This window comes from Oncorhynchus kisutch, linkage group LG11 (assembly GCF_002021735.2).
Source record: "Oncorhynchus kisutch isolate 150728-3 linkage group LG11, Okis_V2, whole genome shotgun sequence".
NCBI lineage: Eukaryota > Metazoa > Chordata > Actinopteri > Salmoniformes > Salmonidae > Oncorhynchus > Oncorhynchus kisutch.
In genome coordinates, this window is record NC_034184.2 from 14,029,820 (window position 1) to 14,050,305 (window position 20,486).

The 20,486-nt window shown below is 42.8% G+C and overlaps 3 protein-coding genes across 8 annotated transcripts in view; all 3 read left to right on the top strand.

Moving 5' to 3' along the window:
- Positions 1–113: 113 nt before the first annotated feature.
- LOC109899965 (zinc finger protein 184-like) lies at positions 114–5,514 on the top strand. 2 transcript variants are annotated; one of them, XM_020495640.2, is made up of 7 exons: positions 114–322; positions 1,639–1,841; positions 1,954–2,055; positions 2,216–2,311; positions 2,434–2,544; positions 2,652–2,775; positions 2,871–5,514. In XM_020495640.2, exons 1-7 carry the CDS (start codon positions 295–297, stop codon positions 5,321–5,323), a joined length of 3,117 nt encoding a protein of 1,038 aa, XP_020351229.1. In that variant the 5' UTR covers positions 114–294; the 3' UTR covers positions 5,324–5,514. The 2 variants fall into 2 exon arrangements, 1 of the variants encoding a protein (XP_020351229.1); XR_004211576.1 differs by lacking the exon at positions 2,871–5,514 and having other exon boundaries at positions 164–322; positions 2,216–2,544; positions 2,652–2,730.
- A 626-nt stretch (positions 5,515–6,140) lies between these two features.
- LOC109899964 (sn1-specific diacylglycerol lipase beta-like) lies at positions 6,141–18,795 on the top strand. Of its 2 annotated transcripts, XM_020495639.2 has the most exons (16): positions 6,141–6,864; positions 7,244–7,395; positions 7,593–7,767; positions 7,920–8,187; positions 8,260–8,382; positions 8,463–8,590; positions 11,630–11,756; positions 11,870–11,953; positions 12,030–12,107; positions 12,368–12,448; positions 12,542–12,669; positions 12,786–12,854; positions 14,593–14,665; positions 14,806–15,056; positions 17,567–17,773; positions 17,804–18,795. In XM_020495639.2, the coding sequence occupies exons 1-15, from the start codon at positions 6,770–6,772 to the stop codon at positions 17,760–17,762; spliced, it is 2,028 nt and encodes a 675-aa protein (XP_020351228.1). In that variant the 5' UTR covers positions 6,141–6,769; the 3' UTR covers positions 17,763–17,773; positions 17,804–18,795. The 2 variants fall into 2 exon arrangements, with proteins under 2 accessions (XP_020351228.1, XP_020351227.1); XM_020495638.2 differs by having other exon boundaries at positions 6,142–6,864; positions 17,567–18,795.
- A 221-nt stretch (positions 18,796–19,016) lies between these two features.
- Positions 19,017–20,486, top strand: part of LOC109899963 (C-Jun-amino-terminal kinase-interacting protein 4) — a 53,965-nt gene continuing 52,495 nt past the window's right edge. For 2 of the 4 annotated variants that reach the window (XM_031835346.1, XM_031835347.1), the window contains exon 1: positions 19,017–19,650. In XM_031835346.1, coding sequence (XP_031691206.1) covers positions 19,351–19,650 — 300 coding nt within the window. In that variant the 5' untranslated portion in view covers positions 19,017–19,350. The remainder of the gene's footprint in view (positions 19,651–20,486) is intronic. The other 2 variants (XM_031835348.1, XM_031835351.1) reach the window with 2 other exon arrangements.

Sequence of the window (20,486 nt, forward strand, 5' to 3'; positions counted from 1 at the left end):
TATTCGATCAAATAAGACGCACGTAGCAAATTAAATGTTCTTGTTGACCAAATTCAATACTCTGATTGACCTCCATACATAAAATCCTCACTTCGTGGTTCTATTTTCGTGGACAGATTTTTGGGCGGAGTAAACGCTCTCGGTTCGCCTCTTCCTCACTGTCAATGAGCGCTTCCCAAGGCAAATCTTTGGCGCCTCACATTCACGAACTTTAAGACCGGAAATTAATTTGATTAACCATAAAGCAACACCACAGTTTTTGAGTATAGATGTGACTGGAGCGAATACCACACGATGAGCGGACACATTTCAGGAAAAAATGGTAAAATGCAGTAGAATTTGTGATCCTAACTAGTAACGCTACAGAGAAGCTAGCTATCTAACTTAGCTAACGTTAGCCAGTGAAGTTCACGTCCTTTTCTCTTTTACCAAATTATCTAACGCTAGCCAGTGAAGTTCACGTCCTTTTCTCTTTGCTAAACCTGCGAACTGTCCGGGTCGAATTGCATTTATTTTAGCCATGTGTAGCTTTACCAAAGAACTCAAGCTAGCTAGTCATGTATTAGCTTAGCCACCACCATCCATTTTTACATTGTTCATCGCAGCGTAGAACAACTGCCCCTTCTCATTAATGCCACGAAGTTCAAGGCCAACCTCGGTAATGCAGGCTGTTGTTTCCAGAAAGCAGGGGACTGATTTAACACCCCGTGCCTAAATGTTTTACTACATTCTGGAGTAAATGGAGATTCTAAAAGTAGCCTGCCCACACTTTTTGGTGATTTAAAGGTATACTTCGGTTTCTTGCAAATTAAGCTTTTTGTCTACTTGCTACCTACAGCCCACATGTCTATACAAAAGGTGAATTGTTGTTTAATATTTTGTTTATTAGAAACACAATAAATTATTATCTCCTGCCTTGGTATAGACTCTGAGATGAAATAGGTTACTATGTTGCGCTCCTATTTCACAGCAATACTGTAGCCTACCCATACTGTCATAGACTACCGGTCTATTTACGTTTGAGCATGGTAATTGAGTTGGCAATTGAATGAGCAACGAATAAATAGCCTAATATTTTATTGTGGAGTGGGAATACTCAGTTCTTGTCAGAAAAAGAGAGACATGCCCTGCAATATGATTATGATTTAGGCCTACAAAATAAAAGTAAAATAAATGGCTCCCGAGTGGCGCAGCTGTCTAAGCCACTGCATCTCAGTGCAAGAGGTGTCACTACAGTCCCTGGTAAAAATCCAGGCTGTATCACATCCGGGCAAAGAAAATGTGGTGGTTAGCGCCCCTATATCTAATTGATAAGCTGTTGTCAAAGCTGAAATGAGTATGACATCCGGGCATTATAAAGTATACTACATTTTGGAAATGTTCAACTTTGTTCTACTGTTTAGGATGCTTCCTAGAGTAGCTCAAAAAGCTCATGCAATGTTTCCAAAAACTGCTCCATGAAGCAAGATGGTGAAGAGCTAAAACGACACTACTTGATCTTGAAATGTGCAACTGAGACTTCACATAGGAAACAATGGGGTGGCGTTATCGATGACTCAGTCTATGGTTCATCTGAACGGAATCAGTTGTAACAAAACTGGCATTGCTGTCCTCGTCAAACAAATTCTCTGTTTTCAGGTCCCCCTCTTCCTCTCCCCTCTCTGCGCCTCATGGTTCCACCTCTGCGGCTGGTCTCAGCAGCCATCTGGCAAACGGTCCAGCAGAGACAAGTGATGGATTATGGGATGCTGGAGGAGTTTGTTACCATGGTCACAGAGATGGTTCCAGAGCTTCTGAATCACAGTCAGAGGGCCCAACTTATTCTGGGTCTTCGAGCACGGGTGAGAAAGGGGGGGGGGGGGTAGTGTTAATCAAACCATTGGAAAGATGAGATGATCATATTTAGTATTATTGTACCCACTATGTTTCCTGACTGGTTTGCTCTGGTTTCAGCTGGTCCTGGAGTTGTGTTCCTCCAAGCCGATCACAGACCTCCAGACCATTCAGCCACACCTGGACAGGATACAGACCCTCACACCTCTCTGGGGGACACAGGTGAGCTCCTTAGGGCAGAGACTCAGCTAATTTCTAAATCAGTCAGTCTTAGAGATTTCTGATAAGACATTGATGCATTTTGGCAAAAACATATGCACCCTAAATGACAAGATTTTATCTAGATGTCCTAATGAAGGCAACATGATTTTATGCGTTTCAGGCGACTGATGCAGAGGTAGGATTATCTGAATCCAACTTCCTGGGGCTGGTTCAAACCCTTCTAAAAGACCCTGATGAGAGAGAACATTTCTTCCAGGTCAGTCAGTATGGGTATGGAATAGCCATGGGTAATTTCCTCATGACTGCTGTGTATTTAAACAATTTAAATAATCTCTTCTGAGACGTTTTCATAGCTCATATTTCTTTACACTGTTTTAGGATGTTTTTCCTGTAGAATTTGGTCCCAGTTATGACGAAGCTATCCAGAAACTCGTATGTCAATTTCTTTCGAGGCTTGAGAAGCTACTTCCCGTATCAAGTTTCCAACAGGTACTAGTAGAAATAAACTAAGATCATAGAGGAACCATGGACTTGACATTTAGGCACTGTGGGAATTCTACCTATATTCCTTCTAACTCTGTATTCGTCATTGTCAGGCTTCCTCGCTGCTCAGCAATGTTCCCTCTGTTCTGGAGGAATGTGTCGAGTCTGTGTCTCACCCTCAAGAGTTGAAAACCCTGCTTCAGTACCACAGAGACCTCGGCCTGCTAGACAACAATGGTAGGCATCTTTCAGGACTCATGTAGATGTTAGATATTTTTTCAGTTAGGGACATTAACATTTATTCTTTATTTAACCATACTATCCTTTTCTAGATACTCTGTCTTCCACCGACGGGGACTGCATTCTCTCAGCTCTCTGTCTCCCTCCTGTAGAAAGGGTGGTGATTGCAACAGAACAGACAGAATCAGAAACACCAGTATCATCCTTGAATGTCTTCATGGATACATTCACCAAAGAGTTGGAGGTGGACTCTGCAACACTGACAGAGTACACAGAGATGGAACCGGGGACAAGTATGGATGTAGTAGAAAGAGAGGAGAGCGTGGAATGTGAGAGAAAGGAAAATGAGGAGGATGATAATGCAGAGTTTGCTGACCCAGAGACTGAAGCGGTGGAACCAGTGTATGAAACTGTGACAGTTTTAGGGGAAGATGGGACGATGGAGCCTTTAGTCAAGAATAAGCTCAAAAGGCACAAAAGAGAGAGAATTGATGCCAGTGGCATGCCTCATGGAAAGAAACACAGAGAACCTAGCCCTGCACAAATGAAAAGCATAGACCTGTCTGATAGGATTATAACGTCCATGCTTCACAAGCCCTCAGTGGAGATACAAAGGATTAATACCACTAACCTAACATTGCCCTTAAGACCAGTGAGAAGAAACAGGGGGTGTAAGATGAAGACCTTGTTAGCAGGAGAATGGAAACAAACCAAAACTGAATTTTCAGAAGAGAAACGCAGTGTCTGCAAAAGAGTTAAAACACCCCAAAACCCCAATACATGCACAGTGTGTGGACGTGTCTTATCCCGCTTTTCAGACATGAAAAAGCACATGCAAACCCATAACAACGGTCGTACCTATCAATGTCGCAATTGTCAGAAGACTTTCAAGCACTTGTACAATTTGCAAACTCACAGAAAGTCATGTCTGTTTGGAACTGGGCAAAAAGAGGAGGTTCCTTCTGGAGAGGGCAGTAGTGCTCTGTTTACTACGTGTGAGACAGAATTCGCACAATCCTCCATAGACCGTAGAACGTGCAAAGTGTGCGGCAAGATTGTGCATCGCATTGGATACTTAAGTACCCACATGAAGATTCACTCAGAGAATCGCCACTATTCTCTCGGAGAAGTGGGAACAGTCCAGAAACCGTCACCTGAAGGAGGGGACACAGAGCCGTCCAGTGGTCTTCCTCTTGAGGCAACACCTGAGGACAGTGACTCGTCCTTCACCAGCAGTACACACCAGGACCCGTCTTACGATCCAGAACCCAGCCAGACCAAAAGACCCAAGTGTTGCAGCACAACAAAGAAGCCTGACCGAAAAACTTTCCAAAAACATATTTGCCGTATTTGTGGTAAAAGCGTGACTGCTGGTGCCTTTGAGTATCACATGAGAACTCACTCAGGCGAGCGCCCTTTCTCCTGCCCTCATCCTCAGTGTGGGATGAAATTCATACACAGCGGAGGTTTGAGGGCCCATCTCAGACGTTATTGCAAGGTTCAGACAGTTGACGCTGCTGAGCTCGACAGCTTCGACATACGTTTTGAATGTGACAAATGTGAAAAGACATTCACTATCCAATCAAAACTAAGGAAACACAAACTTATCCACGGCCCGCTCTACTGCGCAGGATGCAGAAAGGTATTGCCTGACTTACAAACTTTAACCAGACACAAGCTCTGGCACCGGCCTGTTCAGTGCAGCATGTGTGAGGAGAGTTTCATGCTCACAAACCTCAGAACGCACTATCTGGATGTCCATAAGTTCAGCGGGCCGTTCGTCTGCACCCATTGTCCGAAAAGCTACAAGAAGTTCCATTCCCTCATCAAACACGAGATGGTTCATACTGGGAACCTCCCCTTACAGTGCTCCCAGTGTCCAAAAAGGTTCATCTACAATTATGACCTAGTCGAACACGAGAAAAGGCACTCTGACGACAGGCCTTGTCTCTGCTGGGAGTGTGGCAAGGCCTTTTATACCAACATTGACCTGAAACAACACATGCAGAATAGCCATGGTGAAAAATCCACAGAGTATCGCTTCCCGTGCCGCCATTGTGGGAAACCTTTCAGGCTTAGTAATTCCCGTGCGAACCACGAGAAGACTCAGCACGGTGGGGTGCGTTACCCGTGTACGTACTGTGGTAAGCAGTTTGTTTGTGCAGATTCGTTGAAAAGGCATGATCTGATTCACACGGGGGAGAGGCCTTTTAAATGCAATCATAAGAATTGTGATAAGGCTTTCAGGTCGAGAGCTGAACTGAAGATACACATGAGATACCATACTGGAGAACGGCCGTTCAAGTGCAACGTCTGTGGAAAGGGCTTTGTTCAAGCCAATTTTCTCACTACGCACTACAGGACTCATACAGGGGAGAAGCCGTATTCATGTTCCCTCTGTGACAAACGCTTTAACTACCATGACTCCCTGAAGAGACACATGTCTACACACTCAAACGAGAAGCCTTATAAGTGCCTGGATTGTGGAAAAGCTTTCGAACGTAAAACGCTGTTGAATGTACATCAACGATCATGTACATCATAGTATTGAAATGTACTTTTTTTTGTTGCATAATATAACAAGGTGTACAGAGTTGATAAGATTGTGGCCTGATAAATAATTTCCCAGTTTTTTGTTTAACACGGTCAATCTGTAAATGTTCTTCTTTTTCATATTACTGCAGTTGTACTTTTCTTCCATAAGTGAAATTTTAATAAAAGTATAATACAATACATCATTGGAGTTGTATGGTTTTGTGTATGTGTAGCCACACACTAGGAGCTCAGATGCAAAAATGTAATGTCTATTTTAATATATGAGAATTAACCAATGATATCAGGCCACACCCGGCCATGATTACAGACACCTGTGTGTGTCTTTTGAGACTATATAAACGAGGCACCCCGCAGAATTTGTCATTATACCCTGATGAAGACAGCTTGTCTGTCAATGTTGGACATTCCATTTTTGCATCTGAGCTAGAGTGAGTGGCTCCTTTATTTTTCATGTGTTCCACTCCGATAGCCAGCACCTCACCTAAATAGGTGTTTCTTTCGCCTCTAGATTTGTGTATGTGTAACCATGGTCCATTAGTCACTCTCTTTGCCTCAACCTGCGCTACATTGCACACAGTCTGGTCTATAAAAAATAATTTAGTATGCAAGTATTTTTACATTGTCTTGTGCTTAGAATGCAAAACAATTTAAAAGTACTTGGAGAGTTTATTTTAACTATGAAAACACCATGACACAGAATTAGCTCATTGAACACATTCATTAAATCCCATGAACATCATGGAAATATGCACATGATAGACAACCGAAGTGGAACTGATTCACATCACATCGTTTGATTGGGGGTCTTTTAACAGTCGGACACAATCACAAGAAGAAAAACATTTCGAGCAGGCTATGAGTAGCTTTGTTGTCTGCTCCTATACTGTACTGTCAGCCTGCTAACTATATTAATTATTATTTTTGGGAGATTTTTTTGGTACTTTTCCTCAAATGAATAAACCTACGCTGACGATAGCTTCCAGGAATTAAATGACAGCTGAAGCTGGTGCTCAAATCGCAGTGTCATTAGCGCACTGCTTGATAAATTAGCTAGCAAATTGAATTCAATGAAGCAAAAATAATCTAGCTGTTTTTTTATATATATATTTTTTACAAATCCTTGACATTACAATTAGATTGTGAATAAGTGTGCGGTAGTTTGGCTATAAACGAACTCTTACAATCGCGGCTGGTGACGTTCTAGCTAGCGAAGTGCGTTAGCCTAAATTCGAGAGCAGTCCAATGTCAACACATTAACGACGTCCCCTTGGCATTACATCAACAACAATTGGTCGATCGAGGGTGTTGCGAAATGGCAATCTTAAAAAAGTAGTGTTTCTTCACCCAGAGATAACAATTAAGAATTTTTAAACTTTGGGCAGTTAGCTAGCTGTTCACTTTTACTTGCTAGATAGGGAGATTTCTCTCTGTCAAGATGCCTGGAATGGTAGCGTTTGGCCGGCGATGGGGAATTGCGAGCGACGATCTGGTCTTCCCCGGCTCATTTGAGCTGTTCGTCAGGGTTCTATGGTAAGTGTTGTTGCCACACAATTACATTTGTCCTATCAAAAGTGAGCTCGACATTAACGGTACGATATTTAAACGGAGGGATGATTCACAAGTGTTGTCATGTAGCACGTGCAGTATTAAAGACTGCTGTCAGTCATTGCTACCTCGATCCCACACTGTAGCAACTAGCAAGGCAGCAGCTGAAGGCCTATTCTCTCTTCTTGGTTTGTATTTATTTTATTAGAAAATTATGAAAGCAAGAAAAACAATGTTATCCTCCTTGCTGTGCCCAACCCACAACATCACCCTTCCAAAGGTTGCCGCAGTGACCTCTGCTGGTATTGCATTGATGTTTTAATGATCTAATAAAATCAATATGTACCTCTGCCCTGCCCTACAGGTGGATAGGGACACTGGCACTGTACACTCTCCATGAGGGGAAGTTTGACTGTTCTGGTGGGAGAGTTCTACACAGCTACCTGGTGGTTCTACTCATCCTGTTGGCTTTCATCATCCTGTCTCTATGTGCCATCGTCTACGTCAGCGCTCAAGGTGAATCCGGCACACTTTTACTGTTATGATATGATGAGGAATTTACATGAATTATCCACAGAGTTTAGAATTGGTGTTATATGTCAATTTTTGTTGTTGTTGAGCATTCATAATAATATATTAAAAATAAACAGGTCTGTTTATCATAACATATATCGTCAACATGGAACTCATCTCTGATTGCTTTGTTTCCCTAGGGACGATCACTAACCCAGGCCCGCGGCGCTCCATCCCAGTGCTGGTGTACGTGCGGGCGATGCTGTACGTCCCTGAGTTAATTTGGGCCATCCTGGGGGCCATCTGGGTGTCTGATGACAGCCAGGGCTGTCAGCCTGCTGAGGTAGGGGCCGTCATCGCTGCAGTGGTCGCCAGGTGGGTTGGAAGAACTCATTTTTTCCCCCCTGAATGTATACTGTGGTATGTTTACGTGTGGTTAAGGCAACACATATAGGCCTACATGCCCCATGAATACACATTGTCAGTTTACATGATGTGAAACATTCTCCTGTCTCCCTCCCTGGCAGTTGGATTCTGCTGCTGTCCACAGGGGTGGGGGTGCTGTTTGTGTTCGACCCGCTAGGCAGCACCCATCCTGGGCCTCAGTCACAGGAGCTGCTGGGAGTAAGGGACCTGGAGAGCAGTCAGGGCTCACAGCTCCTGTCCACTGCCCGCTCCGTGGCTGTCAGGGTGTGGGAGAGCAGGCTGAGGCTCCTCTGCTGCTGCCTGCCTCGGGATGAGAGCCACAGAGCTGCCTTCTCCAGCATAGCTCAGCTTGTCAGTGGATTTTTCTCGGTGAGTAAAGGAAACAGGGTGTGTGTACGTGCATGCACATCTTGTTCATTTTTTTACTTTGTGTAATTGTAGGATACAGACCTGGTTCCCAGTGACATCGCAGCAGGTTTGGCTCTGCTACACCAGGAGCAGGATAAGATGGAGCAGTGTAGAGATCCAGACGAGGCCCTATCTCACAGCCCCTCATCACCTATCGTAAGTACTGGAGTCAGTCAATTAATCAGTGAGTCTGTCAATCAATCAATCAGTTGCCTTGGTGTGTGTTTTTTCCGTAGGCAGAAGATCTTGAGGCAGAGCTGGAGAAGGCAACCCACTGTATGCAATTTGCTGTAGCTGCATATGGCTGGCCCATGTATGTCTACTCCAACCCTCTCACCGGAGCCTGCAGACTCAGCAGGGACTGGTAAGACTGTGGCACCTCTAATTTAATGTGCTCATCCTTAATGATTTTTGAGCTGGGGTGTGAAAGTAGTTTGTCCTTTGTTATTTGTTAACAGCAATATCAAGAACAGTGGACATCAGTGTATTAAGTAACTACATGAACAAAAACACAAGCACACATATGTACTGTAAACACATACCGTGGCAAGAAAAAGTATGTGAACCCTTTGGAATTACCTGGATTTCTGAATGAATTGGCCATTAAATTTTTTATCTGACCTTCATCTGGCACAACAATAGTCAAACACAGTGTGTTTAAGGGGCAGAACGACAAATTTGTACCTTGTCAGCTCGGGGGTTTGAACTCGCAACCTTCCGGTTACTAGTCCAACGCTCTAACCACTAGGCTACGCTGAACCATGCCTCGAACAAAAGAGATCTCAGAAGACCTAATATTAAGAATGGTTGACTTGCATAAAGCTGGAAAGGGTTACAAAAGTATAAAAAAGTATTTAAAAGCCTTGATGTTCATCAGTCCACAGTGAGACAAATTGTCTATAAAAAGAGAAAGTTCGGCACTGTTGCTACTCTCCCTAGGAGTGGCCGTCCTGCAAAGATAACTGCAAGAGCACAGTGCAGAATGCGCAATGAGGCTAAAGACTTACAGAAATGTCTGGAACATGCTAACATCTCTATTTATTTTACCTTTATTTAACTAGGCAAGTCAGTTAAGAACAAATTCTTATTTTCAATGACAGCCTAGGAACAGTGGGTTAACTGCCTGTTCAGGGGCAGAACGACAGATTTGTACCTTGTCAGCTCGGGGATTTGAACTTGCAACCTTCCAGTTACTAGTCCAACGTTCTAACCACTAGGCTACCCTGCCGCCCCGGTACTTAAAATACTAAACAAGAATGGTGTTCATGGGAGGACACCACGGAAAAAGCCAGTACTGTCCAAAGAAAACATTGCTGCACGTCTGAAGTTCGCAAAAGAGTACCTGGATGTTCCACAGTGCTACTGGCAAAATATTCTGGGGACAGATGAAACTACAGTTGAGTTGTTTATAAGTAACACACAACACAATATGTGGAGAAAAAAAGGCACAGCACAGCACACCAACATCAAAACCTCATCCCAACTGTAAAGTTTGGTGGAGGGAGCCTAGACAGCTTGCTATCATCGACCAGAAAAATTAATTCCCATGTTTATCAAAACCTTACATTCTAATGATCTGCCTTCTGTCTGTACTGGGTCTGAAGTTCAAATGTATGCAGATGATACAGTGATATATGTGCATGCAAAGAGCAAACAACAAGCTGCACAAGAACTCACTACTGTAATGGTCCAGGTTACAAAGTGGCTCAGTGACTCGTGTTTGCATCTCAATGTGAAAAAAACTGTTTGCATGTTCTTCACAAAGAGGGCAACAGATGCTACTGAGCCAGATGTCTATGTGTCAGGGGAGAAGCTCCAGGTGGTATCTGATTTTAAGTACCTTGGCATCATACTTGATTCCAACCTCTCTTTTAAAAAGCATGTGAAAAAGGTAATTCAAATAACCAAATTCAACCTAGCTAATTTCCGATTTATACGAAATTGTTTGACTACAGAGGTAGCAAAACTGTACTTCAAATCTATGATACTCCCCCACTTAACATACTGCTTGACTAGTTGGGCCCAAGCTTGCTGTACAACATTAAAACCTATTCAGTCTGTCTACAAACAGGCTCTCAAAGTGCTTGATAGGAAGCCCAATAGCCATCATCATTGTCACATCCTTAGAAAGCATGAGCTCTTGAGTTGGGAAAATCTTGTGCAATACACCGACGCATGTCTTGTATTCAAGATCCTCAATGGCCTGGCTCCCCCTCCACTCAATATTTTTGTTAAACAGAAAACCCAGACATATGGCAGCAGATCCACAAGGTCTGCCATGAGAGGTGACTGTATAGTTCCCCTAAGGAAAAGCACCTTTAGTAAATCTGCATTCTCTGTGAGAGCTTCCCATGTCTGGAATACACTGCCATCAGACACACACAACTGCACCACATATCACACTTTCACCAAATGCTTGAAGACATGGCTAAAGGTCAATCAGATTTGTGAACATGGTCCCTAGCTGTGTGTTGCCACTCTCCATGTTGTCTGTTGTCTGTAGCTTGTGAGGTGTGGAAACACTTTGTTGCTTTTATGAATTTTGTCTTGCTGCTTTTTGTTTTATGCTGCTCTGTCTGTATGCTACGTCTTGCTTGTCCTATGTTGCTCTGTCTGTATGCTATGTCTTGCTTGTCATATGTTGCTATGTCTTGCTTGTTCTCTGTTGCTATTGTCTATATTGTAATTGTTTTTAATAACCTGCCCAGGGACTGCGGTTGAAAATTAGCCGGTTGGCTAAAACCGGCACTTTTACTGAAATGTTGATTAATGTGCACTGTCCCTGTAAAAATAAAAATAAACTCAAACTCCTGAAAAATGTCAACTGTCCACCAATTGAAGCTCAACCAAAGTTGGGTGATGCAACAGGACAACGACCCAAAACACACAAGTAAATCAACAGATTGGCTTCAACAGAAGAAAATACACCTTCTGGAGTGGCCCAGTCAGAGTCCTAACCTCAACCCAATTGAGATGCTGTGGCATGACCTCGAGAGCAGTTTACACCAGACATCCCAAGAATATAGCTGAACTGAAATTGTTTTGGAAAGACGAATGGTCCAAAATTCCTCCTGACCGTTGTGCAGGTCTGATCTGTTACTACAGAAAACATTTGGTTGAGGTTATTGCTGCAAAGGAGGCTCAACCAGTTATTAAATCTAAAGGTTCACATACTTGTTCTCACCCTGCACTGTGAATGTTTACACGGTGTGTTCAATAAAGCCATGAAAACATATAATTGTTTGTGTTATTAGTTTATGTCTATTGTTGTGACTTAGATGATCAGATCAAATTTTATGACCAATTTATGCAGAAATCCAGTTATTTCCAAAGGGTTCACATACCTTTTCTTGCCACTGTATGTACTGTAAACACATATATGCCCATATACTGTATGTTTCAGCTGTAAGACCCAGTCTGCTGAGTATGACATTGTCGGAGGAGACAATATGGGCTGCCATTTCTCCTCCGTCCTCCACAGCACCGGCCTACAGTACAGAGACTTCATCTACGTTAGCTTTCACAACCAGGTACTTCAACTCAGGGCAAATCTCAAGTGAGATCCTATTCCCCCATTAGTGTGCTGCCCGTTGGCCAGTGTTGAATTCTCTAGTTCTGATAAATATAACTCTGTCTGTTCCAGATCTATGAGATTCCGTTCTTTGTGGCTCTGGACCATAAGAGAGCGGCAGTACTGGTGGCTATCAGAGGAACACTGTCACTACGGGTGAGACTTCTCATCACTCTAAACCTCCTGTCTATCCATCTCAATCTTTCACTAGTTAATGTACATTTCTGTGTAGGATTTGCTGACTGACCTGTCTGCAGACTGTGAGAACCTTCCAGTAGAGGGAGTGTCAGGAGCATGCTATGCTCACAAGGTGGGTGGAATAATCACATTACATTTTAGTCAGCTCTCACCCAGAATGACTTACAGTTGTGAGTGGGTACCTTTTCATACTTTTTTGTACTGGCCCCCGTGGGAATTGAACCCACAACCCTAGTACTGCAAGCGGGGCCACGGGACCAAACTTAACTTCTATTGAGCTTTAATTTCTTAGAATTTCTATCAAATCATAACTCATCTACGAAGGGAGGTATTGGTAGACATGAGCTGGCTGTAACCTCTTATGTTCCTCAGGGCATGTCTCAGGCAGCCAGCTACATCTGTAAGAAACTCCTCAATGACGGTATTCTAAACCAGGCTTTCACCATCGCGCCTGTAAGAACCCTCACCTTTCCTCTCTCAGATAAAGTACATTAGTTGTGTATATAACCCTATAATCACCAACTGTGTGTGTTTGTGTTTTTTCAGGAGTACAAGCTAGTCATCACAGGCCACAGTCTTGGAGGGGGTACAGCCTCTCTCCTGGCCATTCTATTACGGAGCTCCTTTCCCACCCTGCAGTGTTACGCCTTCTCTCCACCAGGGGGACTCATGAGGTAACAAGTTCAACACACATCAAAAGAATGCATGTTTAGCATTACATCAAGCGTTGATTTAACTTGGTGTAATGTACATAGTATTAGATTGATTTCCCTCTGTGCTCTCCCTGCAGTAAAGCCCTGGCTGATTTCTCCAAGGAGTTTGTAGTGTCTGTGGTGCTGGGGAAGGACTTGGTGCCAAGGTGAGGAGGAGAGGAGCCCCCCTCAACTCATCCCTCTGGTTATGGAGACCCTCTGTGCTCCCATGTTTATCTCAAACAAACTGTCTTTTATTAATGAGTTTCTGTTATGAGTTTCTCACTAATACACATTATTAGGGGCGGCAGGTAGCCTAGTGGTTAGAGCGTTGGACTAGTAACCGATAGGTTGCAAGATCGAATCCCCGAGCTGACCAGGTAAAAATGTGTTGTTCTACCCCTGAACAAGGCAGTTGACCCACTGTTCCTAGGCCGTCATTGAAAATAAGAATTTGTTCTTAACTGACTTGCCTAGTTAAATAAAGGTAAAAAATAATAATAATTATACTAGTACACACAGTGGACCAGGATAGGGACTGGGAAACACTTGTTCCTTGTGTGCATGTAATAATAATAATAATATGGGCCATTTAGCTGATGCTTTTTACCCAGTGACTTAGTCATGCATACTTTTACGGATGGGTGGCCCCGGAAATCGAACCCACAACCCTAGCAGTGCATGCTCTACCGACGGATCTACAGAGGACCATGCTCTGACGGATCTACAGAAGACCATGCTCTACCGACGGATCTACAGAGGACCAATCTAGAATTGGCTTCCCTTTTCCCTCGTAAAACTGATTATCCTAACAATCCTTGACTTCAGCGATGTCATTTACAAATTAACCTCCAACACTCTACTCAGCAAATTGGATGCAGTTTATCACAGTGTCACCAAAGCCCCATATACTACCCACCACTGTGACCAGTATGCTCTCGTTGGCTGGTCCTCGCTACATATTCGTCGCCAAACTCACTGGCTCCAGGTCATCTATGAGTCTTTGCTAGGTAAAGCTCTGCCTTATCTCAGCTCACTGGTCACCATAGCAACACCCACCCGTAGCACTCGCTCCAGCAGGTATATTTCACTGGTCATCCCCAAAGCCAACACCTCCTTTGGCCGCCTTTCCTTCCAGTTCTCTGCTGCCAATGACTGCCAATGACTGGAACGAATTGCAAAAAAACGTATCTCCCTCACTAACTTTAAGCGTCAGCTGTCAGAGCAGCTTACCGATCACCGCAGCTGTACCCAGCCCATCTGTAAATAGCCCATCCAACCAACTACCTACCTCATCCCCGTTTTTGTTTTTCTGCTCTTTTGCACACCAGTATTTCTACTTGCACATCCTCATTTGCACTTATATCACTCCAGTTTAAGTTGCTAAATGGTAATACTATTTGCCTATTTATTGCCTTACCTCCTTACTTCATTTGCACACACTGTATACAGATTTTTCAATTGTGTTATTGACCGTATGTTTGTTTATCCCATGTGTAACTGTGTTGTTTTTGTCGCACTGCTTTGATTTATGTTGGTCAGCTGGCAGTTGTAAATGAGAACTTCTTCTCAACTGGCCTACCTGGTTAAGTAAAATGTTTTACTGACTGAGCTGCAGAGGACCATGCTCTACCGACTGAGCTGCAGAGGAAAATGCTCTACCGAGTGTCAGTGTGTCGACTCCAGTGGAAACTCCTGATTTCTGAGTCTGAATGTGAAAGGGCTATGGTGTACGATGGAGACGATATATTTAGGATCTGTCCCCTTGTTACAGGCACACAGACAATGACAGCAACTCCACCGCCCTCTCAAACAATTTTTTCTCTTGAGTTAGCGTTCATGTGCTTGTTCTGTGTTTTGTTGAAAGGCTGCACATATTTCATTTTCCCTCTCTCCATCTCTCAGGTTGAGTTATCCCAACATGGAGGACTTGAAGAGGAGAATACTACAAATGGTTTCTAATTGCAATAAGCCCAAGGTGAGAACATTATCATTCAAATCCAAAATGAAGTTTATTATGAGTAAAATGATATGGGCAGAATCGTAAGTATGGAGAGGGACCTTGATGATTTCTGATGACTTCTTCCTTCTCCTTTTCTCTCTTCCACTCCCTCTCAGTACCGTATCCTGCTCCAGGGCTGTTGGTATGAGTTGTTTGGGGGAGAGCCTGATGACTTCCCTACTGAGATGGACAACAGACGGAAGGAGGAGCTTAACCAACCGCTTTTGGGGGAGGAGTCACTGCTGATTCGCAGCTCATCATCCTATCAAGGCCTGGCTTCCGAGGAGTCACCTGTACACGGCTCCCACCTGCCACTTTACTTACCGGGACGTATACTACACATTACAGAGGATGGGCCGGCACGGAGGTGTGTATGAGGCACACACACACACACAAAGTTAACTTTTTTACAACCAGATCTGTATTTTAGGATTTTATAGAAGTGTTCAGACACTTTTTGCGATGTCACTTGTTTTTGAGAGACTTACTCCACCCGATGAGACGTCCTCGTTCTGCAGTATGGGGGCTTGAACAAAACATGAACAAATGCTCCAAAAACACCCAAATACATCATTTTAGAAACGGAAACACTCTCAGTATAGTGATGCGGGTCTTTTAGATGTTGTACACATGAAATTGTGTAATTCTGACTTTTTCTGCAACATTATGTTCCATTTTGTTGCGACTTGAGCGATACATCTCACTCCATTCTCCACGCAGCCTACACAGAGCATGGAACACCTGGATAGGGGAAACCACCCAAGTCATACAAAATGGAATATAACGTTACTAATTAAGTTCAGAATTACACCATTTTGGTTGTATAAAAAAATAATAATAATAATAACTTTTACTTGCATGGAGTCTTTAATGTTATTTTGAAATCATCACTGTCTTAATAAATCACTGTTTATTTATTGAAAATAACTTTTGGATCATTTATTTCCCTGAGCCTCCTTTGTTTCTTGAAATGCGCTGATCGTGTGGGCATTAGGAAACAAATTTGAAGATGCAGTTGAAGTCGGAAGTTACATACACTTAGGATGGAGTCATTAAAACTCGTTTTTCAACCACTCCACAAATGTCTTGTTAACAATCTACAGTTTTGGCAAGTCGGTTAGGACAGCTACTAAGTGCTTGACACAAGTAATTTTTCCAACAATTGTTTACAGACAGATTATTTCACTTATAATTCACTGTATCACAATTCCAGTGGGTCAGAAGTTTACATACACTAAGTTGACTGTGCCTTTAAACAGCTTGGAAAATTCCAGAAAATTATGTCATGGCTTTACAAGCTTCTGATAGGCTAATTGACTTCATTTGAGTCAATTGGAGGTGTACCTTTAGATGTATTTCAAGGCCTACCTTCAAACTCAGTGGCTATTTGCTTGACATCATGGGAAAATCAAAATAAATCAGCCAAAACCACAGGGGGAAAAAATGGTGGACCTTCACAAGTTTAGTTCATCCTTGAGAGCAATTTCCAAATGCCTGAAGGTACCATGTTCATCTGTACAAACAATAGTACGCAAGTATAAACACCATGGGACCAGGGCAGCCGTCATACCGCTCAGGAAGGAGACGCGTTCTGTCTTCTAGAGATGAATGTACTTTGGTGCGAAAAGTGCAAATCAATCCCAGAACAACAGCAAAGGACCTTGTGGCGATGCTGGAGTAAACGGGTACAAAAGTATCTATAACCACAGTATAACAAGTCCTATATCGACATGACCTGAAAGGCTGCTCAGCAAGGAAGAAGCCACTGCTCCAAAACCGCCATAAAAAAGCCAGACTACGGTTTGCAACCGCACATGGAGACAAAGATCATACTTTTTGGAGAAATGTCCTCTGGTCTGATGAAACAAAACTAGGACTGTTTTGCCATAATGACCATTGTTATGTTTGGAGGACTGATGCTGCAGGAGGGACTGGTGCACTTCACAAAATAGATGGCATCATGGGAAAGGAAAATGATGTGGATATATTGAAGCAACATCTCAAGACATCAGTCAGTTAAAGCTTGTTCGCAAATGGGTCTTCCAAATGGACAAAGACCCCAAGCATACTTCCAAAGTTGTAGCAAAACGGCTTAAGGACAACAAAGTCAAGGTATTTGAGTGGCCATCACGAAGCCCTGACCTCAATCCTATAGAAAATTTGTTGGCAGAACTGAAAAAGCGTGTGCGAGCAAGGAGGCCTACAAACCCGACTTGGTTACACCAGCTCTATCAGGAGGAATGGGCTAAAATACACCCAACTTATTGTGGAAGGCTACCTGAAAATGTTTGACCCAAGTTAAACAATTTAAAGGCAATGCTACCAAATAGTAATTGAGTGTATGTAAACTCCTGACCCACTGGGAATGTGATGAAAGAAATAAAAGCTGAAATAAATCATTCTCTATACTATTAATCTGACATTACACATTCTTAAAATAAAGTGGTGATCCGAACTGACATAAGACAGGAAATTTTTACTTGGATTAAATGTCAGGAATTGTGAAAAACTGAGTTTAAATGTTTTTGGCAAGGTGTAGGTAAACGTCTGACTTCAACTGTATTTACAAACACAGCCCTGATTGGCTGATAGGATGGTTTCGAGCCTACCCCCTTACCCAGATGAAAAGTCATGGTCTATTATAATCAGACCACATTGTGACACACACATTCCAGGATTTTTTTTCAATCCGCTCTTACATAAAAAGGGCATTATCATTTTCACAAAGTTTTTTGACCTCCGTGTGGAAATATGTAGAAGGAAAAACAACAGGAAAATCATGTTAACTACACTGCCCCTTTTAAGTACATTACATCCATGTCTGCCTTTGTCATTGACCAAAGTCCTCCACTTTTTCTTACCCTTCCTTCCTCCTAGGTCCTGTTTTTCCCAGGTGAGTTACGGGGTGGAGTGGTCCAGTGAAACGGTGTTCCGTAGTGTTCTCATCAGTCCCAGGATGATGGCCGACCACATGCCTGACGCTGTGCTCCTGTCGCTTCGCAGTCTGACACAGGACAGGCCCTTCAACCTCTGCCCCTCGTCGCTTAGCAACAGCCACCTCAACGTCATCTGATTCACACTGCTACACACACACACACACACACACACACACACACACACACACACACACACACACACCTGGACAGGACAAGCCTGACTGTCTTTCGCTAGTCTGACCCCATTCTGTCCCCAGTCCTTCTGTTACAGTCCTGTTTTCTTCCTTTCCCCTGTCTATAATTCCCCCCAGCTTCTGTGCCTGTTTTGTCGCCACCCCATGAGGGGTTCCTCAACAGCCAAGTCAAAGGGGCAAGACAATTAGACTCATCAATAAAAGGAATGTGCAGGACTGTCTTTCTCACTATGACTTTGGAAAGGGAGTTGCAATCTAATTATTTATTTGTAGTCATTTGTTGCCAATTCATTGGTTATTGCTTTCTTCTTTTGAGTAATTCCATGAAAAACTGTCATTGTGTTGGTTACATCAAATGCGCTTTGTGTACATAGTTAGATATTATTGCAGTGTAACTATAATTCCAAAAGTGTACATTCAGATTTTATTTTGACTATTTTTTTAGGTTGCTGGTTTTGAAGAGATTATTTGTTGATTGTTTAACAGTGGTTTGTCTTTGTCCTGTGCTGAATGTCTGAGATTTGAGGAAGAAATTGTCCTGGACCACAGATCTACGATCAGATTATCCTCCCCCTAACCATTAGGGTGATGAACAATATCTGACCCTGTATAAGTGGTTGGGGAAAACTTCTACCTCAAAGATCAGGGTGAATAGTGCCTATGCATCACATAACAATAAGTCTCACCAATACTCTCGATGCTTGACCAGTGTTCTGTTTTGCTCCATGTATGCACAATGAGTAGTGCATGAAACAAATGAGTTAATTTGCATGAAAACAACATCTGGGTGATATGAGGTAACCTAAATTACTCCAGTTTCATAACACATTTTCTGTTAACTTGCTATTTACATAATATTACATCATCAGGTAATTCAACATTGATAACAGAAATTCACAGTAATGTAGTAGTTTACATCCTGAATTGTGTATTATTTCGTTTGACGATACAAATAAAAGCATGTCATGTTTCTGTAGTTATTTTTGTTTCTGGAGGCAGCTTACATTCTTTATCAAACATTTGCAAAGTCCCGAAGCAGCTTTTTTAGTACATTGATGAGGCACATTGAATAAAGATGGCCAATTACAGATATGACCAATATTGATGGGATTGAAAACTGGCACAAATTACAAAATGATTAAATTTTCTCCCCTCAAACCCCAGCCCGCTTTTAGCATGTGACGTCACTATGACCGGAGCCAGTCAACAACACAGAAGCTCATCTGTTGGGAAGGTAACTAAGAAGCGGAGCCAAGTAGCAACCGAGATACTTTTCTATTTAGCCCCCTTGTAAGTCAACTGTCCATATGAGAAAGGGACCGTAACTTGTTGAAAGTCGTTATTTGTACTATTGTTTATCTTCTCCGTAGCTAATGGTAACTCGGTTATATTTTAGGGACACTATTTGGTCTCGCTGCACCACAGAAATATAATTGGGTTGCTGCTGGCAGGCTTTCTTTCACAATTAGCGTAACGTTTTCCTCGGCTACTGTTAGCCCGCTAGCTGGCGAGAAGAGAGGAGGACAAGAAAATGGAGTTGGACGATGGAGTTCTTTACCAGGACGACTCTGGCAGTTCGGCGATGATGTCTGAACGGGTTTCGGGTCTGGCGAGCTCAATTTACCGAGAGTTTGAACGGTTGATCTGTCAGTACGACGAGGACGTTGTGAAAGAACTCATGCCCCTCGTCGTCGCAGTGTTGGAGAACTTGGACGCGGTGTTCGCGGACAACCAGGAGCACGAAGTCGAGTTGGAGCTTCTGAAAGAGGACAACGAACAACTTGTTACCCAGTATGAACGGGAGAAATCGCTCAGAAAATCTACAGAAGAGGTGGGTTGAGTCCTCGACTGTCAAAGAGGGAAAAGGACAAGTTAGTTGATGGAAAAGCTTTGCATGCTTCCAACTGCTAGACTACTAAAGTTAGCTTTGACAGCTCAAGCACAAGTAATATTCATCAACAAGCAGCACATACATACTGTACCCAATACTGTAGCCAGTAAGTTTTCCAATTTGAGAACTCTCAGCTAGCAGTGCATGTTTCTTAGGAGAACTTGCGAACCGTTTGCTAGCTATATATATACACGCTTGTTTGTTAGCTTTAATCCCCTAATATGCTAGCATGCATGCAAACTATGGCAATGTTGGTAGCCTGTAGGCTAACCTTAAAGCTATAGCAGTCTGACACCAGGAAGATAATGTCATCTGGCTGCAACAGCTGATACATATGCCTCATTTAGCACTGTTCTAAATATTATGGCAGGTGACACATTACTGTACTTAAATAATTTACACTATACGAATGCAGCTCCACCCAAGGATAATGACATGTTTCTCAAATAATGGGTGAGGACGGAGTGGTGGTTCTCGGTTGACTCCTTTTAGGTCACAGCTCCAGATAGCTGTAAAGCAGGGTTGCCAGGTCATGCAAAAATGTGTAGCCCAATGACCCCTCAAACATGGCCGGGAAAACTAGGCCAACATTATTTTTCAGCAGCAAAAGACTGGTATCATTTATCCAAGAAACCCTTTTTCGATAATGCTATGAGCGAATTAGGAAGGAATATCGATGTAACGACGTAGGCTAAGAAGCAAAATGTCGTTTTCCTTTAAAATAATAATTACAGTGAGTTTAAGAATGTCAGAAGAGAAAATATAATGTGTCCATA

Coding starts and splice junctions, on each gene's coding strand:
- LOC109899964 (XM_020495639.2), top strand. CDS start 6,770: ATGCCTGGAATGGTAGCGTTTGGCCGGCGATGGGGAATTGCGAGCGAC. Junction 7,768..7,919: donor ATCGCTGCAGTGGTCGCCAG/GTGGGTTGGAAG, acceptor CCTCCCTGGCAG/TTGGATTCTGCTGCTGTCCA. Junction 12,449..12,541: donor AGGCTTTCACCATCGCGCCT/GTAAGAACCCTC, acceptor GTGTTTTTTCAG/GAGTACAAGCTAGTCATCAC.
- LOC109899965 (XM_020495640.2), top strand. CDS start 295: ATGAGCGGACACATTTCAGGAAAAAATG. Junction 2,056..2,215: donor CACCTCTCTGGGGGACACAG/GTGAGCTCCTTA, acceptor TATGCGTTTCAG/GCGACTGATGCAGAGGTAGG. Junction 2,776..2,870: donor CGGCCTGCTAGACAACAATG/GTAGGCATCTTT, acceptor ATCCTTTTCTAG/ATACTCTGTCTTCCACCGAC.